General features: G+C 36.5%; 1 protein-coding gene across 1 annotated transcript; it reads right to left on the bottom strand.

Annotated features, from left to right (window-relative positions):
* Positions 1-18,341: 18,341 nt before the first annotated feature.
* On the bottom strand, positions 18,342-20,577 carry LOC131425279 (cytochrome P450 4g15-like). The gene is made up of 3 exons (XM_058587038.1): positions 19,765-20,577; positions 18,869-19,704; positions 18,342-18,792 (listed from the first exon to the last, which is right to left on the bottom strand). Exons 1-3 carry the CDS (start codon positions 20,427-20,429, stop codon positions 18,632-18,634), a joined length of 1,662 nt encoding a protein of 553 aa, XP_058443021.1. The 5' UTR covers positions 20,430-20,577; the 3' UTR covers positions 18,342-18,631.
* Positions 20,578-20,863: the final 286 nt, after the last annotated feature.

Raw genomic sequence — 20,863 nt, 5'->3', positions numbered from 1 at the left:
ATTGAGCTTCTCTATTCCGGAAATCGGTGTAACCGAAGTCAGTTACATTAACCTAAGTGATTGTAAACCATTTTATTTGATTCGACATTTTTCAAAGTTAAGTGTAGCCATTTTTGAGAAATCGTGGTGCGTTCCAAATCACTTGTTTGGGTACCATCCGGAATCGATAATCGAATACCGGTGAAACAGAAAAAAGTATATTTGGCCATCGACTCTCAAAATCTGTGAGGCCGATAAACCCGATCAATTTTTGTGAAATTGACATTTTTATACTAATCACCATGTATCTCCTGAACTGGAATTCTCATCTTATAAAAAACACAAAGTTTTTGAAGATCTTAAAACCTTTCATTTGAATCATAAATTGAGAAAATCGGAAAACCCATCTACGAGAAAATGAGTGATATTATTTTAAATTTGTTACACATATCCTGAAGTTGCGGAACAAGAAGTCGGATAGACATTAAATTGAGGAACCTTGCATGGGAGCATAGGACCTTTCATATGAATCGAAGTTTGTAGAAATCGGTTAAGCCATAGTCGAGAAAAAGTTAATTTATTTGTCACACATATTTTCTGATCTCGACAATCTGATTTGAATTATGAATTTAAGAAGTTATATTCTTCCAACAATTATTTCTGTAAGCAGTTTAAATCAATATAAATAATGAATATGGTTTTGAATTCGAATATAGTGCGATCTTTCTAATATATCAGACATGAACATTTAGGGTTTTTTTTGGTTTGTACAGAAAAGCACATATTTCATTTTAGCTTTCTTCACGTTTCGCCTTCGGCTCATCAGTGCATAAAACAGTTCAAATTGAACTACCATCTCCGCATAACAGTTCAATTTGAACCGCTAAGCAGAGGCAAAGTTTACACTATTTATGTAACGACTTTTTGGATATTACACCGAGATGTTCAAAATGTTCACACTCTGCGGCGACCAGTAGTCAGTCGTCACTCGTTTTCGTTCTAGCCATCAGAAAGGATATTGCATCTCGGTTCAATAGACCTTTCAAATCAGTCCAATCATCTCTCTCTCACACACACACACACACACACACACACACACACACACACACACACACACACACACAATTATTTGCTCAGTTCGTCGAGCTGAGAAGATTGGTATATGTAACTCTGCCCTATATATAAAGCGAAAATTGCAAATTTTGAGCATGAGCTTGAGCTTGAGCGACCACCCCTGGTTGCTACTCCGTTACTGATCGGGATTAGCTGAAATTGTACAGGGAGTTTCTAGATGATCCGACCTGGGACTGGTAAATCATCCTTCAATGTACATCTTCTGGTAATCCCAGAATTCATTGATCAGTACCGGCGCCGGCCTGGCCCGAACGTAGATCGTCTAAGGAATGGGAAGGGATGTTAGTCCAACACTTGTTGTTACTAGAGGCCGTATATACTACTGCGCACTCCACAAGTGTCACGGGAGAAGGATATTTGTTAGTAAAAATTTCAGTATTGGTTTTGCGCGCGACTCAGTATGTTCCGGTTTCAAGATGCTCGGATGCACCACTAAACTCACTGACTTCCCGAGTGAACGTTTCACCAGTCTGCTATATTGAAGCCCCGGGTAGTCTTGATTCACTGCTCTTATTCGAGGAAACTAAAGAAAAATTTGCAATACTATCGTGTAAAGAATAGAAAACTTCCCTATTTTTTATAAATGAAATTACGTGACACAAAATAAACGAGTGGATAGGATTTAGACAAAATAGTTGATTCATTGCATTGACATATTCTAAACAGTTATTATAAAATCATTTTAAATCACCAAATAATGGTCAACAGATTTCACGCGATTTTTTTTAATTTTATAAATTATTAATTGGTTATATTGGTTGATCTGGGTAGCCGGCTACCGAGAAAAATGTTAATTTATTGTTTCAAATATTAATATCAAGTGTTTTTACTATGTATTAAATATACCGATATATGTTATCTCTGTTGTTAACTTTGTAACATCCACGGATTTGCGCAATAGTTGATTTTTATCATTCAATTTATAATCCCAAAAGACAATCAATAACATCTAAGAAGAAAACAATCCAAATAAAACTTTTCTCTGAAGCTAGACGGAAATTGATAGGTTGAATGAAGAGAGCCCCTTATAAAGTTAAATCTGCAAATTTTGGCATAAAAGTTTGCATAACTCAGAAAGTAAACACAAACAATAGCGTACATACACTGCCCTGCAAAAGTTCATGAACATGAAAACATGAAAAAATCGTTCAGTTTTCTATTCGTTATTTTATTCATCATTCTACATTTTGATGTACGTATTTGTGTGGCAGCATATTTATGAATGATTGCTGAATAATTTCTTCGAAATATCATTTATTTATTCTATCGAAATATTATAATATGAACATTGTGATAAATAATGCTATTGGAGTGCAACAGCTATTTTTTAAACTCAGATTCGATGCATCGACACTTGAAAATGTCCTCCAATGACTTAGAAGCCCACCAGATTTAAATTGCAAGAAACATGACATCAATCTAGACAATTTGACGATTGGTGCACTGAACAGGATTTTCATTAGAATTGCTGCTTCCAGATTCTGATCAAAATTTCTAAAATGGCAAGAGCAAAGCAAATACCGAAAGAAAACCGAGCTCAAATAGTGATTTTGAATAAAACCAATAAGTAACGCAAAGAGAAATATCACAAATAGCGGATATGTTTGTACTCATTTTCTAAATGATATTCTCAAATCCGTTACAACTGTCTGAGGATGATGATTCAAATGCCAAATAAACAAGCATATTTTCCTAACTGAGTCCAAACTTTTGCTGCGCAGTGTACCTCCAGGAAAACCTTTCATTTGCAACTAGTTTGGTCAAAATCGGTCCTGTCATCTCTGATATCTACGCCTCTTTATTTTGCATACACATACATATTCACTACAAACACACAGACATTTGATCAGTTCGTCGAGTTGAATTGATTGGTATATTATACTCGGCCCTCCCGGCCTAACCTTTTGTAATGTTCGAGCGAATTCTTTGCCTTTTTTTATACCTATAAAAAAGGTAAAACCATTACTTAGAGTGAGATTGGCCATTTCTGTTTAATACGTTGGCCCAAAGAATAAGAAGAGAATAGGTGCAATCGCTTCAAATTTTCGCATCAGTATAACAGAAATATTGCACATTTTTCTCTTTTTTTCCAATGATACTGTTTCTAGTGTTGAGATTTTTATCTAAAAATCCTGTTAGGCAAATAAAAGTAGTTGTATTTCTCTGTGACTAGGCCTGCCCGTTTGGGTAAATAAAATTTAGGATACAATAAGTTACTTCCGATTTCGGTATCAATACTGTCAAACTGCTAAACATTGTCGTAATTCCAAGTCAATCATCTCGATTGTATCCCGATGGAAGTGAATCTCTTATCGATTTTTTTATCAATCATTACACCAAATCCACGCTTATCGACCTGGACAGTGGCGCAGACGAAATGAAGATGCATGCAAATATTGAATTGCCAGTGATAAGGAAGTAAGTTCGACAACGCACGGACGCACGACGCTGACGAATGGCGCATACTTTGTCAACCGTTTCGTGAAACTAAATCGATGTCTGAAATTGAATCGTCAACTACAATCACAATATGGACTTCAGTTAGCTAACAACTCGAACCGGATACTTAGAAAATTTATGACAGAATCATACTACTCACAGTTGGTCGTTGTGTGTCGCCTCCCGCTCGGCGGCAAAAACGAAGCGACTGCGAAAGAAATGTGGACTTGTTGGAAGTTATTTGAAGAACTCTTGAACAGCAAGTTCATTGGTGATACCATGTGTATTCAACGAATTGGAGAAACTAAAAAAAAATCTGTGAGAACACGTGTTACCACTCCAGGACTACCATACAAGCATGGGACGTGCGGGGAAATGCGCCCAGGGCGTGCTTTCAATTTTGCTTTACATATTCCTTTCTTCATTCGAAGGAGGCGCGCGCGACTTAAGTGCTCTCAAGTGTGAACTATTGAGGAATGGATCCTGTTCCCTACGCTGAACTGTGATCCTCTGTTCTATGATATCTGTATTGTCCTTGACTGAAAAACGACTGAATCTCTGTCTAACGGTGCCGAGCATTTATTCCAACACAGTAACAATAGAGTGGGTAACGAATAGAGACAATGATCGTACCTATGCCAACAACAAGATTTCATTCAACGTTGCAGATCTTCTCTCGATTTCCACTGAACATGGTTTCACGGCGGGTGGTTAAACCACTGGATTGCGGAATTGTCATCCATGCTCAATCATAATTTTCCATCGAAATCTGTCAAAACAGATCCAACGGTTTTGCGTGAGGTCTCTATTTATCGCTCGTCACAAATCTCTACGAAACAGGCAAAGATTTGATCTTTGTCCACATGTTGAATCGAAATTAAATGAAAACATAAACTAACCAAAATTTGCCCACCAGCATCTCGGAATTGCTACATCGAACCGATCCAAAGAGACAAAAGGATCAAGCCCCTTTTTGATCCTATTCATTCTCCGATAGGTGACATTTTACAGAAATGTATCAATATTTTCATTCCGACCTTTTTGTCTAGTCTAATGCTTTGTTTTTACATGACAATCTCACCACACAGACCTACAATTGTGTATTCTTAGGCACATATGAGGAACAAGCATTGATCTTAGTTAAAAAAAATTCTTTCGATTATGTTGAACATTTTCTGTGCACGAATAGAATGCACAACGAGTACTTAATAGATACCAATATATGACAGATACTTAATTTCGTCTACGTCGTTGATGAGTATTATCATATTATATACGTAACAGTTTAATCTTAAACAAAAGATCCCGTGTACATCATAACCCGTTAACCAACTAACCACTTGCGTGACTAAAAAAAGCGCAGTTTTGAGTAGTGACTAGGGTTACCATCTACACTGCCGGACTAACAAAAAAATTTCTGGGCCGAAGCACGACCGACGACTGTTAATGATTAATGATTCATATTGGAACTATTCTTCCAATTTTACTAAGGTTGAACTGAATTACGGCATTCAGAATTGAGATCTTGAACCTCTATATTCTATATTGCATTCAGGCTTATCCATGTTAGATTTGCATATCTTCTTCTGGCTTTGATAGTATTGGACAAGGAAAATACTCTTTGAATCTTCTTTTACATGTATTTTTTCGGACTTTCCAATTACTCGGTGCTACAAAAAAAATTGATACACTCGAGAAATGACACAGCGGAGGTTGTATACATAGTCGAGTAATGCACGAAAAATCTGTTTTTTGGAACCTCCAATTTTTTTTATTTATTTAAAATAGAAACGTGTTTTAAAAATTTTTATATGTATTTAGATATCCCTATAAATTTTTCGAAGATTTTGAAGAACTAATACAAATTTGAAAAGGCATTGTTTAATCTATCTTGTTGTGAGTTTTCATCGAGTAAAGCTGGAAACATAGTTATTATGTTTTTTTTTATTTGACCATTGTTTATTGCAAATTATAACCAAAATTTCATATTTACGTGTATGTAAATATGTTTTCTATTTTAAAACTCAGAAACAGCAATGTAAATTCGTCGTGATTTCATTACATGTAGTGTGTAGCTATACCGAAGCTTTTAGTATACTGTTATGAGTCGGTAATACATTATGCTCAGGGTCCTGCCGAATGGTTTCTTTTATGCCTTTAATCTTAACAGCTGATTGATTTGTTGGGCATAAGTCATGGAAATCGGGTCGTTTTGCCCCCAAAAATTTTAGACGATAAATTTGATGATTTTTCTATGAAATTGCAAATACATCGTTTGTATTAGAACTAATTTTAGAAATCCGAATGATTGGCAAAGAAGTTCAAATCGTCTTCCTTACCCTAGAAAATTACTATGGAACGAACATCAAATATTACTTATAACAGAGACATAATTGGTTTTTTTAAAGTTTTCCAGATATGATTGAACCATCGCTACCAAAAGTTTATAGTAATCTGTTGTTATGGCGGACTTTCAGTTTCATTAAAATTTCAGTAAAAAATATTGGTAACTTTTGAGAAAAGCAAAAGGTGCATTATACCTCGGGGGTACGTTTTACCCCATCTTCCCCTACATATTGTTTTGTTTTCATCAGGAAACGTATTGGCCGTTCGAAAGAGAAAAAGAGCGAAATGATCTTTTTTAATTTAATATTAATATTTGAATAAAAACTTTACACAATTCAATTTGGAATTGATTATAAACATTTTCAAATTTTGAAATTAGGCCGTCATTCAAAAACCAAATGTCATATCATTGTTTTTAAAAACATCTTCAGTAAAGTGAAATAGAAAAATGTGTTTTTTTACTGTGCTACACTGAGCTAAAATTTCTTTTTCACATTATATGATATTCTCATGATTTTGCACTATTAGCATTTCCAATGATAGCTACAAGGTGTATTAAACTTCATGCCAAATATATAATATAATCTTATGAAACATAAAACTCTTCTTAATGTTATTTTTACAAGACTTTCATATAACGAATAAAATTTCCAGCCTGAGTCAAATTTACTGGCGCGCGTTGTAACTATTACTAAATATACACACAATATACATTGGAACAATTCATGAAACGCATCTTATATTCACTTCAAATTTATATAGATAGGTTTATCTATACCATATGGTTATTTTTTTAAATTTATATATAACTTTTGATGGAGGTTATCCCATTGCTATATAGCAGTTTTAAATGGATCAAAAGATTGCCAGTTGATTGAACAAGTGATACGTGTAAGATTCAAATTAAAAATACTGGGATTAAGGAATAATCATCCGTAAACAGGAATAAAAAACAACAATAAAAATAATTATCAAAAACTTATTGTAATATTTTTTGTATATACAGCGTTTCATAATATAACTTTGTTTTAATATTACTTACTTCCTTACTTCTTTGGAACTGGCTGATTTCATCGGATATTTACTGTTACCAGACGAATCAGATGCACTACGAATAGCAGATATTCTCAAACTTCTACTTTCTCGAGGATTTATGCTATACTAGTGTTCAGTTCCGTAAGAGAGCACCTCCTGATATTTGCGAAGGAGAAATGGGATCCCGAAACTGAAAGTAAATAATTCAAATCCTCTTACTAGACAGACAGCGTAATGAAACGTACCGGATATTTATTTCAAGGTCCGTAAGAGCCTATCCTTGAACGAAGTTGAATGAGCCGTCTTGTCAACGATTTAAAATAACATTGACAACTTCCTAAAAAACTGTCTGCTGAAGTTATAGGATATGATGAATATCGAGGTTACAACTCTTTCTTCAGCTTCAAACAGTACGATTCACGACTATTCTTTCGTAAAAATAAACTCCATTATATGTCTTTAAAATTAAAATATTATCGCAATAAAACTTGCTATTTTCTTCAACTTAAGAAAACAGTGTGTCTTTTTCTTCCTTGTTGCAGATTTTATACACGCTTCCAATGAAGGTTATAAGTTTTCATATGACTTTTTTATAATCAGCATTCAATCATGCATAGAAAAATGTAATGAATATTAAAATTCTATTGAAATTCATATCAATATCATAAAGATTATGAAGATATAAAATATAGATGGAACATCATTTAGATTTTATGTAAAGTTCCATTAAAAGTCATAAGTTGTCATATGTCTTTTATGGAATATCATCTGCGTACGATTTATATTATACATCCAATGAATATTGATTATGTAACGTGTGAGGTTGGATCGAATTTCCATATTAATTATATGGGATATTCTTATATTTTTTTATTATGGTAACGTCTATTTAGATTTAACGTACACTTTAAATAACGATTATAAGTTTTCATATAACTTCTATAAATAATATTCTGCATATGATTCATATGACAAATCTAATGAATATAAATAAGATTTTCATTTCAGTGTACTGCTCTTTATTGAAGCATAGTATTAATCGTATGGAAAGTCAAACTCTTTTATGGGATGTAAAGAGCAACTGTGACAGCAATTTGAACAAAATATTGCACTTTTAGACTCTCAGGCAAAGAATATCAAAATTCTTCTTAAATAGACCGAATGCCAACTGTGAGACAACACAGTATATTTTTGAAACCAGTTTGGAATCAATTGGGATTTTATAAATTGTTGGGTCGTTTTCGTTTTCTTTCGTTTTACATTTAAAACTTTATTATAAGATTAATCTGGATTAGCTCTTTCAAAAATATGAAAATCTGAGTTGCACAACCAATGAAACACACACACACACTTAACGGCGTTACGTTGACATATATAGGAATAAAACTAGTCCCGATCAGATGCACATAACTAAATCATAACACAAGTATATCAACAGTTGATATGTATAACAATTTGTGTTATTTTGAGATATTTAACAAATTAAAACTGTTGAAAGTTAAAACTTATGATAACAATATAATAATTATTTAGGGGTTTGGTACCACGTGGGTACCGGATTTGTGCTAAGTACACATAACTATTTTCATTTTTTACGTTTCGCTTTCAGCTCATCAGTGCGTCAGCAGTTTATGTTGAACTGCTAACGCCACCTAACGGTTCAACATAAACCGCTGAGCAGACGTAAAGTTAATGCTATTTACATATACACTTATCACACCGAAGTGCTATGTCTTTACTGACGCGTCGAAAGAAACGAAACTAAGTGACGAGGTTCTGGCTGTCAACAGATAGTAGTTATTTAGGGGTTTGGTACCCCGTGGGTTACGGATTTATGCTAAGTACACATACGTAAAAAATGAAAATAGTTATGTGTACTTAGCACAAATCCGGTACCCACGTGGTACCGAACCCCTAAATAACTACTCATCAAAAAAATCAAAAAATCAAAAAAATCAAATCAAAACAATAATCGCAATGCAAAATCAAAACAATAATCGCAATGCAAAATCAACAACTTTTTTAGTTGAAATCTGTTCGCGTCGCTTAAAAATGTCAATGAAAACAACATCGATGGTTATAGCGTTTGGTGAAATTGTGTTCATTCGATTTGAGAAATTTATGATTCCATAACAAGTGTTTATCTAACAGCGGTGTTGTGATAAAGTTAACTTTGTTTAAGATGAAAAAGATTTGGTGACAAATTAGAAAATGTTAATGAATGATCATCTCGTAATCTTTCAGGTATGCGCACAAATTTTATGCTTCTAATTCGATCATTGATTTACGTCTAGCAGACTGTTTTACTTCCAGCTGTTTGATACCGATGATGATGTTCATACATTAGCAATAAAATGCTTTTGACATGAATTTAATTTATAAAAGTAACAGGAGCGAAGGGTTTCAAACACACAGAACGCGCTGCGATTGAATGGCGCGTGTGAATTGCCGTCGCAAAATTCCAATTCCCAGCGGTTGATGCACCCAAGTTCATATAAATTAACTAAAATTATCAGTGCATAACTTTAGTTCAACCGTTTGAAGGCATTATCTTTCAATACTCATTTTAGATAAGTTTAATAATTTCGCTAATTTACTCGCCCCTCCGGGCACTTTTGCTGATTAGAAACGTTTTTCTACATTAATCATTTCCGATCGAATCAGAAGTATTTTTTTAGAATTTAGATCTTTACTGATCTCGACTTGACATGATCATGATCATACAAAAATCAAAATCACTTAGAGATCAGATCAGTTCTGATTTCGTAATGATAATTTATTCCTTGGTTAAGATCACTTGAAATCAGCAGTGATCGGTGGTTTTCACAGCCCTGTTAATAACTAATGATATCACATGTCAATATAAAATACTGTTTTCTATTTTAACAACGATATTCATTTCATGAATCTCAACATACCGAACTTATTTCAAATAGATCATGACGTGTATCAGTAAGTATATTTTAGTTATTTTCGCAAATCAATAACATTGTTCGAGTTGATTCAACTATTTGCAACGTCTAAAACAAATAAAACCGATTTATTTTGCAACTAACAGAATTTTGTTTCAATAACAACACCAGTTATTTCAACTAAATTATTTGTTGAAATTGAAAGGTATGTGTCCTCACAAATTGACAGCATTTTTTTCAAACAGTCAAATTAGTTGTTTCAACCATCGTTTCTGTTAATCGAAAAACAAAAATGACAGTTTAGTTAAAACAAAAATCGATTAGTTGTACCAAATTTCAACCAATCGAATTCAGAAAATCAACTAATATTCTGGTTGAAATGGGATCGCGGGTGGTTCCGTGCTGAGCCATAAAGACAGGCTTCCAAAGAGGAGTGATCGGTGACAAATAGATGCAAGATTATATAAATAATTTGATAGGCCAACAAAAATTAGGAAGATGATGTAACAATATTTCAAGTGTTTATCCGGATAATGGCCAGTAAGTCTTGTCTTGTCAACATCCACTTTGAAGAGTAATTTAAGAATCACGGTTATCCAGAGTCTATCAAATCTGCACATATACAGGAAAATTATGATGAATGATAACTCTAACCGAAATTCCCCAGGTGGATTATATCATGCATAAGGCTAAAATCACATTAGTTGTACAAAATCATAATTCTGAAAATCCAAAACATCAAGTTGGCAAAGGCAAAAAGTACGATGCACTGAAAAACTGATCGAAACGTATTACAAGTAACACAAAACGACGACGAGCCACCCGCACAAACGTGCTCAATAGGGTTCGAGTCTCAACAAACATTGCTTTTTCATTGAATTCCGGTCCGATAGACCATGCTGCTGATAAACATAATCGGTATGGGGCCACGAGCTCCGACAGTGCGAAGAAGGTGTGAAGAAAGTGCAGGTAAACATCGGAGATATCACCTATGAATTATTCTTCCTCCTGGGCTTGCTGACGCAGGGTGACGTCCCTAGACGATACAATCGGTTCGACGTTGATTTTGCAGTGCCAGTGCCAGCAGCGTTAATAGTTGGGTCTTACGTTTATAGTCTGGTTCGTTTCTAATAGACACGCTTTCTTGTTTGCTTTTCTTATTTGGTGCCCTTGTTATCAGCAGAACGGTATCATTCATACACAAATTCTCCGGGTCTTCCATATACATATTTTTTTCTGACTGACTTGTTGGTTAGATGTGGAAAGTCAGATTGTATGATTTGCTGATATGTGTCCTTTAAATGTTTTCAGCGATCGTCATTCCCCAGGACATCCTCATTATCGTCTAGACAAGCTGCAGGGGCTCGTGCCTTCCATCGCGCCTCGTGTTATTTGTCCTGGACAACCTATTTGGACTCTATTACGAATGGAATCATGTGTGTCCTACAACACCTCAAATCGATCATTCGGGAAGATAATTGAACAGCTGGATACGATCGTCGACCACCGTGTTTGGTCCTTATTTGCCCATTCGATTCCTGCTGGCTGTTGGGATGAAGCTGTTTATGTTTTGGTTAAACAAATACTCCACATTAACCGGCCTCCTACGGATGTACCGAGAAACGTTTACAACACTATTTGCCCTGATTGGTGTCTTCAGGACCCACACACGTGGTTTTTATTTGACAACAGTTTAATTGAGAGCACCCAGGTGTGTGCTCATTGAAAGAGACTGCTGGTCAACTTGCCCATTTAAAATAGAAACATTGACTGTTGCAAACTATTAAACAAAAATATTTACAATGTAGGAAATCCATTCCTCCAACCAATCGCAGGACCACTCTTTCTATAGAGGCACTGCACGTCCCAAGGTTACCCACAATCCACCAACAGAAGAATGTGTAACAAAATAATACGAGACTGAATGATGCCAACATTTTTAATTAACCCAAACTTCTGTCGTCTGGAACGTGCCGGAATCAAAGGCAAAATTGCAGTTTGATTCCAATCTAAATTCTAATGCCGCTCATTTCGATGCAATGCATTTCAGACGATCCGGGAACTTGTCACGTGTGCGTCGCACCGTTTCCCCTTGCTTCTTCGGATCAAACCGTGTCGGTTCGAGTTTTCTTTCTAATGCTAATTTCGGTGCTGTTGCAGCAGCTACTGAAAGGAACAATATGTTGCCGTGCATAAATTTGTGCCAGACGGAACTCTTGCGACAATCAGCGCCTCCATCTACGTCTCCGTCGGCAACGGATCGAATTACTTAAGCCGACTCGTGCCTCAGATGGCTGCTGGGTGTGCGTTTTTTTTCTCTCTCTCTCTCTCTCTCTCGCAATATTGTACTCCCTGGTGCTAATTACAGGTTTCACATATGGTGTCAGGTTGGCTTTTTGCTCCTGATTCAGTAAGGTTAGTCTTAAAGATTGTAGAATTTCCGGCCACGGTGGCTTGGAGACAGTTGGTTAATAGTCGAAGTAAAAAGGAGTCATTGACTGTATCGAACTAGAACATGTGACATTTCTGGAGAGTAACTGTTCGGTCAAAATATTATAATCGCAAAACATTTGTATCTAAAATGAATCCATACAGAATCTGTCAAGTTATATCTGTACAATATGGATTCAACTACTTCGCCCAGTTACCCCATACGAAACTCCATCTAACACAAATGACCATCAGCAACATTATACAGTGAAAATGAAAAATCTGAGCCTCGGGACACTCACCTACACACTTATTTGTCTTTCGTTGAATCTCAGCAAACTAATTGCCAAAATTTGCACCGCCGAGTACTCGGTAATCATCTAGGCAAAAGATAAAATTGCTGAATCTCGGAAATCTCAAATTTGACAAACGTCAGTTATTACCGGAATCATCAAGAAAAAGTTTACGATCTACTCGGCATAACTTTCACTGATTGAAAGTAAACAAAAAAATCATGTTATTTTATTTTCGTATGAGCTCACAAAATATGTATGTACATAAAATTACTTGTTTCGAATAGGTACAATTGTAATATTTGTATCCCGACAGAGAAAGCAGAATATGGAAGGTGCATTATATAAATAACCAACAATAATTTGTAGTTATTATACTTACAGAAAGAATCGAAGAACCTCACGTTTTCCTTTTGAACTAATTCCATTTGGTGTAATGACCACCGAAAAATTTCTTCGAAGGATTTCATCAGAAAATAACTGCGTAGTGGCAAGCGAAAATGTAGAAACGTAAATGACAGCTGTCTCGCCGAATATCGGCAAAAGTTAAGACATGTTCCGAAATTTCGGCATACGCATTTGCTGATTTTAATGATAATTGCTAGTCATTGACTAGTTCAGCACTAGATCGGCAAAAAGATGAGCTGTAGAGTCAGTATATTAATTAAACGAAACTCGGAAAACACAATATTGAATACTGAACAACCAGCAAAATTATGTATTGCCGATCTGTCTCGGCATTTTACTACACCGAGCTCGAGAATTGGTTTTAAAGTGTGTACCTAACGATCGTTCTGAAAAAAATGTCTAGAGATGCACATAAATAAAACGACGCAGTTCACGCAAATATACGTGCAAGAATATGTGATATTGTGTGATTGGAAAATTACATGGATTGAAATTCATTGAAATAAAAAAAAACTGACCATGAACAGCGGCGACTTGAACCGAGAATCATTGGATCACAAAGTACGTCCGTGAGACGATTGAGCCACTGAAGCACACCACTGTTTGAATGGTGCATATAAATTCATACTGTCGCACTAGCTAGCCGATTGCAAATTACAGTCGGATTTAGTAAAATTCATCCAACAGTAACTCATCACAACAGTCCCGTGCGCAGGAATCGTTCAAGGGGGTGTTCAAGGGAGGGTTCAAGGGAAAGTACAAGGGAGGGGTCAAAAGGGGGTGGTGGTGGTTCAAAGGGGGTGGGGATTCAAGGGATGGAGGGGGGTTCAAAAGGTGAGGAAGATACAAAACTTTGAAAGAAAGGTCAAGTTATTTGTACTATTACATAAAAAGTACTTTATTGCTCAAGGAACTTACTGTTGAAAAATCTTCCATGGGGGGTGAGGGTGCATCACAAATGGAAATCATTCCGTCATTTGACATATTAGCTCTTTATAAATTGCTTCGTATGGAACATTAGGTCACCTGTAAAATCCAATTTTTTAAATGTGGCTTTACTTGACGACGAAAAAACGTTCGGTAATGTTTCGCCCGAATTTTTGCAGCATTTCTACATCGGATTTTCTTCCTCTTTCCGACGGTTGCTGGCTGTCAATGTTTGCGAATCAAATTCAGTTCACTTTCACATCTCATCCAAGTCAGTCGATATAACAAAACCGCTTACGTTCGGGACGGAAGAACCCAAGTACAGTATTGTTTAGTGAACAATAGAACGACCTCGAAATGAGTGAACGAAACGAATAAAAGCTACCGCCGACACAAAAGAATACAATTGTTGTTGACTTCAGGCAGTGCAAAATTCGACCTTCGATACGAGAATTTGAAGGTTTGCTTAAGGAGCAAATGCATCTTGACACTAAACGTGTGCATTTACTTCAATGCAATAAGACGAATAATGTTGTTCACATCCAGTTTTATAAAGAGTTGGATGCAATTCAATTCGCAAAAGACAATAACAATGTGCACTATGTGGAGCACGAGAACAATAAGTACAACATTCCAGTATATATGGAAGATAGTGCTATAGAAGTGCGTGTGCATGATCTTCTCTCAAGCGTCACCGATTCATATATTCGCAAAACTATGTCCCAATATGGAGAGATTCTCTCTATCGAAAAGTGGATGAATTTTTTCCTCCGGTATTCTAAATAACGTACGTTTATTACGCATGTCCCAATATGGAGAGATTCTCTTTATCGAAAAGTGGATGAATTTTTTCCGCGGTATTCTAAATGGCGTACGTTTATTACGCATATACTTGAAGAAGGCTATACCTTCTTATGTGATTTTCGGTCAAGATACAAGAATTCCGTGCAAATCACTTGTTACATATGACAATCAGATGGCCACATGTCAATATTGCCAAAAAGCTGTTCACTACGGTAAGCCATGTGATAAACTGGACAAGGAGACAACTACACCAAAGGACAACGGTGCTTGCTTCACACCAACCCCAAGCAACCCCAGTACACCTGTGACAGCCACCAACAACAATGAAGCATCCCCTTCAACGAAACCCTATAGAACAAAGTACACCAGCTGCAGTTAACAACTTACCCTCCAACCAACCAGCAACTGCAACCAATGTACAACAAGGCGCATCTACAGCAACTCTCAACGATGCCAAGGCTACGATCAACAAGTACAACGAAAAGAAAACGGAAATCACACACAACACCGACGATGAAGCAATGAATGATGAGATAAGCCGCGGACGAAGTGACCCCCGATCCTCGTTGGATGGAAATGGAAACTCATCTCCCCCTAGAAAAAGGGTGACAACGAGATCGAATAGCAAAAAAAAATTTTTAAGTATCAAAAATGTAAGCCAATCGGCCACGTAAAGCATTTACGCAAAAAGGCCAGACTAAAAATTTTATAACAAAAAAAAAAATCAAATGTCGGTAAATTTATTTTTCAATGACTTAATGTTAGATTAGCATGAATATTACTGGTTTCAACTGCAACTTACATTCTGCTAGCAGGTGCGACTGTATGGACTTGAATACACCTTTTACCAACCAAGCAGATGTGTGCTTCTGTGGATCAGTCGATTAACAGACGTTCTTTGTGACCCAATGATTCTCGGTTCCAGTCGCAGCGGAGGCTATCAGTATTCATTTTTTTTATTTCAATGAGTTCATGTCATGGAATTTTAGACACAGTATTAAATGTTCTTCCACGTAAATTTGCGTGAGCTGCGACGCTCCATTTATGTGCATCTAATAAGTTGTAAAATCACTGGATTTTTTCGAAGTGTGTAATCCTTGTGAAAAATCACGAGATCAAAAATAAGCTTCAGAGGTTTTTGGACATATTCATCGAGTACAAAAAAAAAGGAAAATTCTGTTTAACCTTCCGAAGACGCAAGTTCAAGCATTGGCAAACTACCAGACTGGATGCTCACACATCGATCGACTGGTCCTCCGAAGCGCTATAGCTCGGGCTTTAGATGGACGCCAGGTTCTTGTTTCGTAAGCACATAACGAAAATGTTATCAAAATTTTCTTTCGTAGTTAAATGTCTCTATCCTCTTATCAATCGACGCTCCATGTTGTGGGAACGAAAAAAGCTGGTCGTATGTAAACAAATCGTCGTTCCAGTGTTGCATTCCGTCGTTCCGGTATGGCAAACTTGTGTTGCAGAACAAAACACTTATAATGATTCTAAGCCTTCTATTTGATGCTCGTATGTTTTCTTGTATCAAATTCAGAGAAGATTCTGAATATTTACCTATACGAAATATGTTATTTTATGTTACGGTAAGTTGTAAATAGTAGGCTTAAGGACAACAAACAAATTCGGTATAAACTTGTAAATATAGTATATTTCTATTCACTAACATAAAATCTGTAAAAAATATCAAAGACGCATTGGTAAACCTAAACCACTTGATAATCCAAATCATGGTATGTGCAAACAAATATTAATAAATAAAGATTATTGAACCGAAAAAACTGAACAGTATAGAGTTCTAAAAAAAGAGTTCGAGTGGAAGTAGTTTTGATTTTTTCAAAGACTCTGCTATTTAACGCAAACATACGCACAAAAACAGCAGTTCTCAATTGTCTTTCAGCAGAAATTGAACCCAATTACTTGCACATTGTTTAGAATATATGGCGAAGTAATCGATCAATCGAACTACCTCGCCTCAATGCAATATTAGTATCAAATTGATTCAATCATTTCATAGAGTTAGTCTGGTTTTCGTTCGAAAGAAAACTAAACTAAATATTTTGTATTTATTTTTATCTTTTACATAAAATTCACTGAAATAGCATTTTCAGAAATTATCAGTTTACCACCCTCTTTAATTTGAATGAAACGGTGCATACTTTTTATGAATGGCAAACCATTTGTTTTGCATGGATGGAAGAACTCGTTCGGCATAAGACTGAGTTCCAAAAAGGGCGGATAATTTTTTGCGTGCACTTTATTCAAATCGTTGTAACTCGGAAACAGTAAATTGTACAGAAATGTTGTACAAGAAACAGTTGTAGGAAATCTGTTGGACACTCTCTTAGCACAAACAAAAAATTAACGTTTTCATGAATTAAAGAGTTAACTAAAATAAATATAATTATTATATCATAAATAATTTTATTTTAAGCGTTAACTTGAAGTCCAAATTCGATTTTAATTTTTATTGTGTCAGTTAAAAGTTTGAGAAGCTACAGATAAAACCACATTTTCGATGAAAATTGTTATACAATACTAGAATATGATTTTACAGATAAAAAGAAATAAATCGCCGTTTTCGATATATTTAGACATGAAAATCAAAGCGCTTGTGTTTTTTGTAGATTTGCACCGTTTTAATAAGTATGCACAAGTAAGTACAGTTATTCTAAAACAAATATACAATTAACAATAGCTTTGTAGTGAAATGTAGGGAATTTTGAACCACGCTGTCCAATAACTAATCCAAAATACTTGATTGTTCAATATTGTGATTATATAATATACGGTTAACTGAACCAAACTAAATTTCTTGCAAAATTATAAAAATAATTATGAGACTATGTAGACTTTAGGAAAAACCCCGCTCCCTCCCCTTGTAGACAAACGTAGACTTTTGCCAGATCCTCGCTAAGGCTACGTGGTTTATGATAGACACTAATCAAATTAAAATCGAATGTGGACTTTAAGTTAACGTTTATTATAAAATAAATTTTTGAAGACGTTTTACTGATTTCAGTTAATTGCCTAATTCTAGACAGCATGATCAACTTTTTTTCGGTGTAGTTGAATAGAGTGCACAATCGATTTCCAAGATCTAAGAGTACCATTGGGAATTTTCGATTTCTGAGTACTGAAACAAATATTTTCATATTATTACGGGATCCCTACTAAGCACTTATTTTTTTCTATCTTTTAGAATTGATGGAACACAGCTAGAATCGTAGAAAGCTAGTTTCCAGTTGCGAGCTGCTATATTTCTATTCTTTATAAAGTTCCAAGAAAGGCTTACCTTCTTTGACACCCGTCGCCAAAATATTTACAGTCCTCCCTTGACTTGTATGTTATTATTGACCGATTGGCAAGTGCAGTGAGCAAACATCCAAAGTTTATCTTAAAGAGCCGTCATTAGAGGGGTAATTCAACAGACAACAATCTCTCGTCCGTATCGGAAAACCTTACCCAACTACAAGACCATAGTCTGCCCAGTTCTTTAGGGACAATCCAGCTAGTGTCCATTCATATTGATAAGATTGTCTGCGGACTGAACGGGTCCGATAATCCTTTTGTTCTTTTCGTGCATTCCTGATTTTCGGATATGAATGAGTGACGGCAGGCAGGACGGTTACAGAGAGAAGGTTTTATTATCTCCCAGCTATGCTTCAATGTAGGGAAGAAAAAACTTTCGTTGGAGAATAAATAAATGACTGTAGAAAGACAAGAGCAAAATGCAATAGACGCAAAAAAAGAGAAAGGATAGGCGAGTGCTAGTTGCGATAGTGGTCCTTCGGGAACCGAACAATTCAATTAACAGTATCATAAAGCGATACAACCATCAATTAAAGTCCATCAGTGCGGGTTGTCGCGACAAGATGACCATTTTATCTTGTGGCTCATAGAAGGATGTGGTATACTTTACAGTCTGGGTTCCAGCTCAATCCTGAAGCCATCGGTCCGTTTCAGGATAATGTCCGCTTGTAGTTTGAAATCGGTTTCTTTTAGATTGGATACAATGCGGTAGTTGCGCAAGATCGTCGATATGAGCACCTTAAGCTTCAACATAGCATATTTCCTACCTGCAAGAGCGAAGGCGAACTCGGGGTTAACAAAAAATTTAGCTATATGTGTATGATAGTTCATAGAATCACTTACCGACGCAGCTTCGTGGACCCGCACTGAACGGTATATAGCTGTAATAGTGTCGTTCCTGTGTACGTTCCGGCAGGAAATTATCTGGATTGAACAGCTCTGGATTAGGGTAAATGTCTTCACGACGATGCAGTTTATAAGTTCCAATCACAACTGTGGTCCCAGCAGGTACCACGTAATTTTGTGATGCCATTCGAACATCCTGTGTAAGCTTTCGAGCAATCATCGGAACCGGAGGGTACATTCGTAACGTTTCGAATATGACTCGTTCTAAATATTTCATTTCAAGTGTATCATTGAAAGTAGCTTTCCTGTTGGAATCACCGAATATTTGTTTAAGTTCTTTGTAGACGCGATTTTGAATATCCTGATGAATACCAAGAAGACACAGAACAAAGCTTGATCCCGCCGCCGTTGTATCGTGACCTTCGAACATGATTGTGTCCACTTCTTCCTTAATCTCTTCATCAGTTAGATCTTGGTTAAGTTTGGCAGTTTCAATCATTAGGTCCAGGAAAGCTAACCGTCGTTTCACACCGACGTCATTTTCGTCGTTATAATCAAGATCATCCGTTAGCATAGATCCCTGTGAGATAAGAGGAACTGATTTGGCGGCTGGTTCTTGTTTGCTAATAATTTCAGACAACGATGGAGACGGCAATTTGCCTTCAGCATAATTCTTTTCGAAAAGCTCCTTTTTATGTTTGACAACTTTCCGTGTCAAGCTATGGATAATACCCAATAGGCGGTCCTGTTCGCGTTTGATTTTGGTCATATTGAATATTGGATCCAATCTCAGATGGATACGCAGTTGACGTAGATGCAGAATATCACACATTCTAGAAGAAAAAGTCTCAAAACACATCGACACGCAAAAGATTTCAAAGCTATTAACTCACTTCATCACTGCCATTGCATATTCAAACCCTTCTTTATTTTCTCCCGTTCTGTTCGATCCCATGGCCGTTTCCAGTAGAATGTCGACCGTCACTTCACTCATATAGTCGTGTACATCGAACACTTTGCCGACTTCTTTACGCATCCGATCCACCACCGCCAAGCTGTTATCGTTGAATATGTCAACGAAGGTCTTCAACACATTCATGTGGAAGGCTGGTGCGATTAGCTTTCGATGTGACTTCCATTTATCGCCACTGCTAATCAATAGTCCATCTCCGAGCCAAGGCTTGAAGAATCGATACTCGCTTGCTTTGTTTAAATGCACATAACTGTTCAAAATTATCTCAATATCCGCCGGATCCGTCAGAAACACAACCAAATGATATCCTATCCAACCACGGCTAATGTGACCATAAAAATAGCTCAACTCGATAGCCTTTCTCATAATTTCGTCATGATTTTTGCCCAGCATCATGTTAGCATTTCCGATCAATGGATATGCTCTTGGACCGGGAATCAAATTTCCGAGCTTCACGTATCGCCGCGTTTGCATCCACACATGAAACAAACCGCTGGCCACTACTAGCAGAGTCATCAGAACTAATGTCGGCATTGCCAGTGCAGTCAATCCACTGCGTTCCAAAGCCAGCTCCATCGTCGACATCCTTGCACTCCGTGGCCACTCGGCATCGGCTGGCAACCGTCCGGAGTGTGCACCCTCCTTGAACTAATTTGCCGGTGGACAGACGAAAGTCTTGCGACAAATAGCGGATAGTGAAATCGGGAGCGATTGTGTCACTCGGCGCGTTTCCGAATTGACTGGGCTAATTTACGATGCGAAACGGTTTATTTATAACGGTCACTTTTTCTGCTGCAAGGTTAATGTGCCGGTCACAATCAAAGCAATTTTCCGTCGAATAATTTGAAACTGTAAGTGCAATTGAACCCGAGTATGTACATGCAGTTTTCTCATTGCCCGCAGTACTGATATCAATAGACTCCTAATTGTATTCTAATTAGTTACTGCCGCTTGAATATGTAAAAAGAGAAAGAAAGTAAGAAAGTCTCGAACCGTAGACGGGAGCTCGATTTTGAACT

This window comes from Malaya genurostris, chromosome 1 (genome assembly GCF_030247185.1).
Source record: "Malaya genurostris strain Urasoe2022 chromosome 1, Malgen_1.1, whole genome shotgun sequence".
NCBI lineage: Eukaryota > Metazoa > Arthropoda > Insecta > Diptera > Culicidae > Malaya > Malaya genurostris.
Note: the sequence above shows the minus strand (reverse complement) of the source record. Positions and strands in the feature narration are given on the sequence as shown.

Bases quoted from the DNA above. Each gene is read 5' to 3' on its own strand.
- LOC131425279 (XM_058587038.1), bottom strand. From the start codon at position 20,429: ATGTCGACGATGGAGCTGGCTTTGGAACGCAGTGGATTGACTGCACTG. The intron at 19,705-19,764 runs GTGAGTTAATAG...TTTTTCTTCTAG, and splicing joins TATGCAATGGCAGTGATGAA to AATGTGTGATATTCTGCATC. The intron at 18,793-18,868 runs GTAAGTGATTCT...TCGCTCTTGCAG, and splicing joins GGGTCCACGAAGCTGCGTCG to GTAGGAAATATGCTATGTTG.